This window comes from Pteropus alecto, unplaced genomic scaffold (genome assembly GCF_000325575.1).
Source record: "Pteropus alecto unplaced genomic scaffold, ASM32557v1 scaffold16, whole genome shotgun sequence".
Lineage (NCBI taxonomy): Eukaryota > Metazoa > Chordata > Mammalia > Chiroptera > Pteropodidae > Pteropus > Pteropus alecto.
This window is the reverse complement of record NW_006438867.1, coordinates 5,423,268-5,430,932: the sequence shown is the minus strand read 5'-3', so window position 1 is coordinate 5,430,932 and position 7,665 is coordinate 5,423,268. Positions and strand designations below refer to the sequence as shown.

Below are 7,665 nucleotides of genomic sequence, written 5' to 3'. Positions count from 1 at the left end.
GGCGGGCCGCCGCCGTCGCTGCCGCCGCTGCTCTCGCTGTGGACCGAGCAGACCTCGGGCTCGCTCAGGTCCGTGAGGACACTCTCACTGCTGGTCGTGTTTCTCATCCTGACGTCCCCCGAGGGGAACGGCGTGTGGAGGTCGTCCACGCGAGACCACCGGCGGCTGGTCCTTTGGAAAGTCCATTTGTTACTGATGCAGAGGTTTTCTTCGTCCGAGTCGTCACCCTGAAAAACATCGAGGAGAACGCGCATTGACAGGTGGCTGGGGTGACACGGGTCGCCGGGGTCGCGCAGGCGCAGGGCCACCCCTCCTCCGTTCACACGCCCTCGGGGTCCCCTGGGCACCTTCACTCTCGCTCCCACCGTCACCCACGACCCTCTTCCTCCCAGGTGGCTGGAGCATGTCCTCCCACTCCCAATCTGCCATGTTTTCTTCCTCTGAATTGTCATAGCCTCCAAATCGCTCCTTCCTCTATGACTTCCTCCATGGATCACAAAGATGGTGTAATTACCATCTGACTGGACAGTCTAAATCTAAAACACCTGTTTTAGGCTCTCTTCCTCACGCAGAAACTTAATTAATCCTGCCATGAAAGGCACTTACTTCTTTTCTGAAACCCCTTCTCTGAGCCCCAGGACCTATTTCCAGCTTCTCTCTCCCGATCCTCAAAGTCAACATATCTCAGAGCTGACACCCCTTCCCTGAGACTCCCCAACATGATTCTCATCATCTGTTCCCTATATAAATTAACAACAATATTATCTACTGAATTCCTGTAAATAGAAACTCGGGAGCCCTTCTAGAGATGGTGAGCTGAGGACAGTCCCATCCAGCCTGCTCTGCTAGGATGACCTTGTTTATCTTTGCAAATCCCACCAGCCCAATACAGACCTTGACCTAGAGCGTATAAATGATAACTTCCTTCTAGGATGAACTGAGTCATTGGCTCCTTCCTCCTCCTCACCACGCACATGACCGAGGCCCAACTCAGGTGATTTTTCGAATCTGCACCTTCATTTGTATCTGCTCCTGTTCCCTTTGTGCAGGCCCTTGGCGCCTCTGTCGGGGTCTTTTACAGTCGAAACCCGGCTGGACTCCTTATGTCCAGCGTCTTCCCCGTCTCGACAGCTTTCCCCAGTGTAATCCCAATATGATCACATCATTTTCCAGCTTAAAAGCCGTCAGCTTCCCTCGGCCTTCCTAAAACCGTCTTCAGTGTGGCTCTAGCGCCCTTTCACCCCGACTGCAGTGTACTTCTTTTTCTTGCCTCATTGCAGCTGCAGCTCACCCCATGTCCCTGCACTCTGCCCCCTGGGCCATGACCATCCCCCAACACCCAGCTCTGTATAGGATTAAGAGCCTAAAAGGACGTTTACATGGCCCGCTGTTGAGAATGTCCTTCCCTGACGCCTGACCCTTCTTGGGTACTCGGCTCACATGTCACATTCTTTTTGACACCTTCCCCGGAGGCTCTAAGCAATGACCTCTGTCTTCCCTGCAGCATCTGGATTAGCCCTTTACTGTCACACATACTCTCAGGACAATGTCAGCTCCCACCACAATACAGGGCTCTCAATCGTTACAGGTAAGCTCATCAAGAGTAGGGCCTGTGTTTCTGTTTTCTTCACCCTTACATCCTCCCCACAGCCAAGTTCATAGTAACCGCTCAATCATTTTTTGTTGACGGAGTTCAGTTTACTTTATTTTACTTAGGCATCTGGTTCTAAGCCCCAGGTCCAATGCTAGTATTGCCACCTGATGCTTATGTGACTGTACACAAGTTGTTTACTCTCTCCAAGGTTTCTGTCACTTATAAAATGGGTCTAAAAACAGGCCCCGCCTCATGGGTTCCCTGGGCGGATTAAATGAAATCATGTGTTTAGTATTTGTTTGTTGTTTTCCGGTGTTTGTTCAACTGTTTATCTGTGGCCTATCTGAGACTGCTTATCTATCTTTTTATATTTCTAACATCCACCTTAACTTTGCAATTTAGTTGGTTTTCAAGGAAAAGTAAACAGATGCTCAGTCAGTAAATGCTGGGATGCGCCCATTCTTGTTTATTTCTTGAAAATCTAGATCAGATGGGTTGGACTAAATGACAAATTTAAATTCAAGTGTAGGGTGGAGGAAAGTACAAAACCAAGGCACTGACGGAGAATTGCATGGCTTTGGGGTCACTGTGGGAGATTCGCTTTGAGTTTTAAAAGTTGTACAAAGCCTTGGCAAAAGAGTTTAAAAATTTGCACAAGTGGAAAAAACGTAAGACTCTGGGATGATGACTCCAAATTATATTTCTTTGTAGCATTTCCTCTTTCCTTTTCCCTGTGATTGATACAACAACATCCAACATCTGAGGGTCATTATATATCAGGCACCATAATGGGTTGAAGGTTGAGTTTTGCATTTTCATATCACATTTCAGGAAACTAGTGAGGGGAAGTCGATATTAAGTAAACATTCTGAAAGAGCCCTTTTGGCAAATAGTTTTTTGAGAAAGTAAAAGTATATGCTTTTAAAGAAACCATAGATATTTTAAAATAGAAACTACACTATGTCGTGTTGGTTCCAATGAGCTCTGTCAAGCTAGTCCAAGCTAGGTTACCGATGCTAGTAAATCACATACTAGTTGGATAAGGACTCCTTTATTTTGGTTAAGAAAAGATGCCAAGCTGGGCACTGTGGACTAGGAATGGAAAGCCTGCCCCTGTCTGCGAGGCTCTGAGAGCTTATTATATTCGCTCTGGGCATCAGGAAGATATTTACAGCCCGACCAAGGCATGTGAAAAGTGGTGAACTCCTGGAAAAACAGGCAGACAGTTCAGGGGAATTTTTCAGTATTTAGATTGTTTAAACCAAAACAAACCAACGAAAACCAAAGCAAGAATCTACAAAAAACAAAACAAAAGAAAAAACACCCATTCTCCTTTAGCTCCTTACACATAAAATTATCACAGTATATCCCAAAGGGTATTGACTGATTCCGTATCTTTCGTTTTCCTCTAGTGAAGGATCTTTGAAAGTATTGCTAGTGATGTGCAATGAGAAATACATTTCCCATCACCACTCAAGGCACTCATACATATTATGCTAAATTAATTAATTAATTAATTAATTAATGCTATTATCCTTGTTTGCACTCTGATTTTTTTTATTAAAGTGTAGTTGACAACATTATGTCAGTTTCAAGTATACGACATAGTGATTCAACATTTATATACATTACAATCTGGTTACAATAAGTTTAGTCACCATCTGTCACTGTATAAAGTTATGATATTGTTGACTGTTTTCCCTGGGCTGTGTATGACTTCCCCAGGACTTACGTATTTTATAATGGGAAGTTTGTGCCTCTCATTCCTCTCTGCCTTTTTCATCCATCCCCCACCCCCCACCCTTTGAGCCTGTTTCAGTTTTGTTTGTTCATATATTTTTTTAATTCCCCATGTAAGTGAAATCATATGATATTTGTCTTTCCCCGTCTGACTTATTTCACTTAGCTGCACTCTGACATTTTATAATATAATTTAGTCTGTTTCCTTTTTTTAAAAAAAAAAAAATTCACCTGACAACCCATCTATTGGCCATAATCCACAGTATAAAAAACACACTGCATTAGAGTTTAACTTTTCTATACACTCAGGGCCCGGCATGTCGCATCTAGCAGACTACCCAATAATAATTGTGGAAGTGTACTTATTGGTTAAGAAGTGATCAGATTTCATCAGTTTGATGATTTTTTTTTTTTTTGAAGCTAAAACAAATAGTTTGAATATTTAGAAATGCAGAGTGGAAATCTCTAAGAGGAGTCAGATTTATGAGAAAAAGAAACACCAAACTAACTTAATTCTCCTATCTCAATGGTTTAGTAAATCATGAAAATGGACATAGAGTGTCTGGATTTCAGCCAAGGAACTGACAAAGGCTCTCCCGACATCACTGTGGCTGAGATGGCTGCCCGTGTTGGATGCTACAGAGTTTCGTTAGTAACTGGCTGAGTAAATTCACCAAAGAGTAGATCAAAGGACCAAAAACAACTAGGGTTTTCTCTGGAGGATGCCTCAAAGTTATGTCTGTTTTAAGAATAACGTCAATGAGCCAAGAGACCTCTTTGTTTTTAAAATGTGAAGATGACACGGTAATTCACTAAGGGATCTTGAGCAAGTCACCCTTTTTCTCAGCTGTAAAGTGGAAATGATAATAGTACACATGTAGCGTTGTCTATCGATAGAACCAAATGAGAGTATATGTGAAAATGCCATGTAAACCTTAAAATGCAAGAAAAAACTAATTATCGTTGTTAGAGACAGGCGATGCGGAGATGTGGAAAGATCTTCACAGATCTGAAAGATGACCTGCTAAGAAGATGACATTTCATGAAGTGAAATTTGAAGACCCTAACTTTAAAAATCAACTACAGGATGTGCAGGATAGAACAGACTTGGTTTAATGGCAGTTACTATCCATCGCTTTGAAGGTTGTAGCGGACTTGAGTTTAACGTGAGTCGATCACGTGACACGGCCACCATATGAAGTCGCCGGCTTCAGGATGCATGACCAGAAGCCTGGGTTTTAAATGCCACATGTTAAGGGGCACGTGGGAAGAGGAGCATTTCTAGAGAAGAGTCATCAGAACGGCCGAGGATCTCGGAACCACAACCTCCCATGAAAGATGATGGAAAAACCTAATCGTTTGGTTTAGAAATGAGAAGCTCCATAGCAGTGCTACACAAACTGTGGTTAAGGGGCTGCCGGGCCCCAAACCTACCAGTCTTCAGTGAGATAAGCACAGACATCGAGAGGAAGCATTAAAACATTTGTCACCATTTGGCAGGGCCATGCTACCCAAGTTCACGATCAGTGGACTAGTTTTACTGAACAGCAGTCACTATTTCAAGGTTACTTTATCTACCATGACTCAAAGTTTATAATGTACGGGATCCACTGTTTCATAGAAAGAGAATTGTAAGAACTAGCTAGTGATGAAGGTTTAAAGATGACTTTTGAAAATACAGCAATGGTTATTTCCTTTTGAAAAAAAGATAAAAAAAGAAATACCCTAAACTTTAAAAAATTACTTTCAAACCTCTTCTTTGATTTCAAAAGTCAACATACTCTTTGAGACTGGTTTCTTTAGGAGGACTTGTATTAAAACAAAGAAACATTTTAGTTACATATTTCTTCCTGGGAGTAGTGTTGTCAATACGACCTAAATTAGATAACAAACAAGAAACGCTGTCGTGAACACTCATAGTCACAGAGTTTGATCAAAGTCTGAATAAAGGCATTTAATATGGGGAACTGCTATTTCAAAGTAGACTTTTTGTTTAGTTACAACAGCTGAATAACAAAAAAGTTAGGAGTGCAATCCTGATTCCTCATAATAATTGCCAAACGTACACTTTCAATAAAAAAAAAGTGAATTTCGTAATTCTTTTCTATTTTCCATTATATTTGTTTTGATTATATTTATTGGAATGCAATTTTGTGTCTGTAGAGTCTAATAATAAAAAAAATTTAGGCTACTATTTTCTGTAACTCTTTTTTTCATTTCATAGTTCCAATAATTCATTTGTATTGCATTTTACAAAAGTGTCCTGGCCAGTGGCACACTGAAGATTAAAAACAAAACAAAATGAAGCCAACAGCCACTCACCACAGAAAGTCTGAGAAACTGAGATTGAGCAGAGGTACGGAACCTCTCTGTAAAGGGTCGGATGGTAAAGGGTCAGATGGTAAATATTTTAGGTTTACAGGCCATGCAGTCTCTGTCACAACTATTCAATTCTGCCGTTATAGCCGAAAGAATGGGTATGACTTCATTCCAATGCAACTTTCTTTACAAAAACATCAGCAGTAGTTGGCTGACATCACCACCTGCCTCCTCTCCCCGACCCCTGCCACCTGTCTAGAGGACAGAGTTGAAGGGTCGCTGTATGAAAGGAGAACTCTGTATTCTCTGCTTTTCCAAAGAAAAGAGCTGGCATTAGATGGGCATGTTTACATTGAATCAGCTTTTAGATTATCGTATGAAAGATTTCTAGTAGTTAGAATAAAACAAATTGCCTTGCAATGTAGTGAACTCATCAATCACGTCTAGACGGTGACGAGCAAAGGCTGAGTGAATTGTGAGGGAGGCTCTAAGAAGTAAACCCCGTGGTGGATGGGAAGTTGGAAAAGATGATGGAGGATTCCTTCCAACTCAAAGATCCTACGGTTCTAGGACATTCACAGGCAATTATCTTCGATTCGAGGCTGTCATACTCTCCAGCCATGTGAAGGGTGGAATAAAACATAATTTTTCTCTCATTTGACTCTGCTGTCAGGAGCTGCCAGGCGGTGTCTTATTTGGTGGGAGATGTGGGGGGTGTGACAATCAGTGGGGGGTGGGGACCAGGCCCCTCCACAACTACAGCTCCTTGGAAATGCTGATGACACCCAGGCTGCGAGGTGCTACGGCAAGGTGGCCATCGGTCATGGTTCCTGTGTTGGCATCCACCTTGGTCGTGACATCGGAGAGCTTTACAAAAGCTACAGCTTTAACCAGAACCTTCTTTGGGAGCCGCTCTTTCTCCCGTGGGAAAGCTTAGGTAGGAGTCTTGTGTACGTGTCCTTCCCTTCCCTCGTTAATCAGACAGCCCGCTGGGGGCTCCAGTCTCTGACTCCAGTGCCCAGTAGAAGTCACGTCGCATAAGCACTAACCGTGATTCAGAGATTTTAGTGTTGTCACGAAGTAAGTTGAGATTTTGAGTAATAATGACAACTTTTTTTCTGAGAACAAGTAGCATTCGCATGTGCCTTGTTTTTCATTTGGATGAAGCGCTAATGTTTGTTTTTTTCCCTAAAAAATGAGAACATTCTAAGCCGAAATTACACATTCTCCAAATACCAACCAAACGCTGCCAAAGGAAGGTTGTTCTTGTTGTTTTTTAAATGGAATTTGGCTATAACTTTATACTGCAAACAGGAGCCCACGTATAGGAGTCCACAGCAGCAAGAGAGGCAGCTAATCCACAGTTACATAGCAATTTAGAAGTTATCTTCCATTAACGTTAACTGGAGCTGAGTGGCCGAGTCGGCCCTGTGTGAAGCGCAAACGTGCCCCTTGCCACATTGCAGGGGCCTGAAGCCAGAGGCGGGGGACTGCTGGTGTCACAGGCTCTCTGCAAACACTTCTGGGCTGGGTTGTGGCCAAGACTGAGAACCTGCTTCTCCACCTAACTGTCCCAGAGACGGGGAAGGTCATCTTGAATCTCTGAGAGACCACTTTTCTCTTCTGCAAGGAGAAAATCTTGTGGTACTACGTCGTGGGAGGGCACGTGAGATTTGCTTTACGAGTGGCATTTATTGTACAAGAAAGATGCATGGCCAACTCAGTGTGGATGAGGCTTCGCCATCCTCATCTACCTGTAGACTATTTTTTTCTTTCTTGGCTCAAACCAGCCAACCCTTCAGATTCCAATGAGAATAAATGCAACGCAGAGCAATGAGATTCATGACATGTTCACTGCGAGAGATCCAGAGATCCATTTCCACGAAGATGTTAAATAAATGGTGGCCTTCAGCATAGCTGGCAAAAATTTGGCATTTCCTGAACTAATTCAACAAAGATATTTAACCAGACGTTGTGCTAAGTAAAAGGAACGAACTGGCGAACCAGATATT

At 42.8% G+C, this 7,665-nt stretch overlaps 1 protein-coding gene across 1 annotated transcript in view; it reads right to left on the bottom strand.

Annotated features, from left to right (window-relative positions):
• STARD13 (StAR related lipid transfer domain containing 13) overlaps positions 1-7,665 on the bottom strand; it is a 160,209-nt gene that overhangs the window by 23,792 nt on the left and 128,752 nt on the right. Inside the window, exon 5 of the mRNA XM_015592396.2 lies at positions 3-227. Within this exon, the coding sequence (XP_015447882.1) occupies positions 3-227 (225 nt within the window). The remainder of the gene's footprint in view (positions 1-2; positions 228-7,665) is intronic.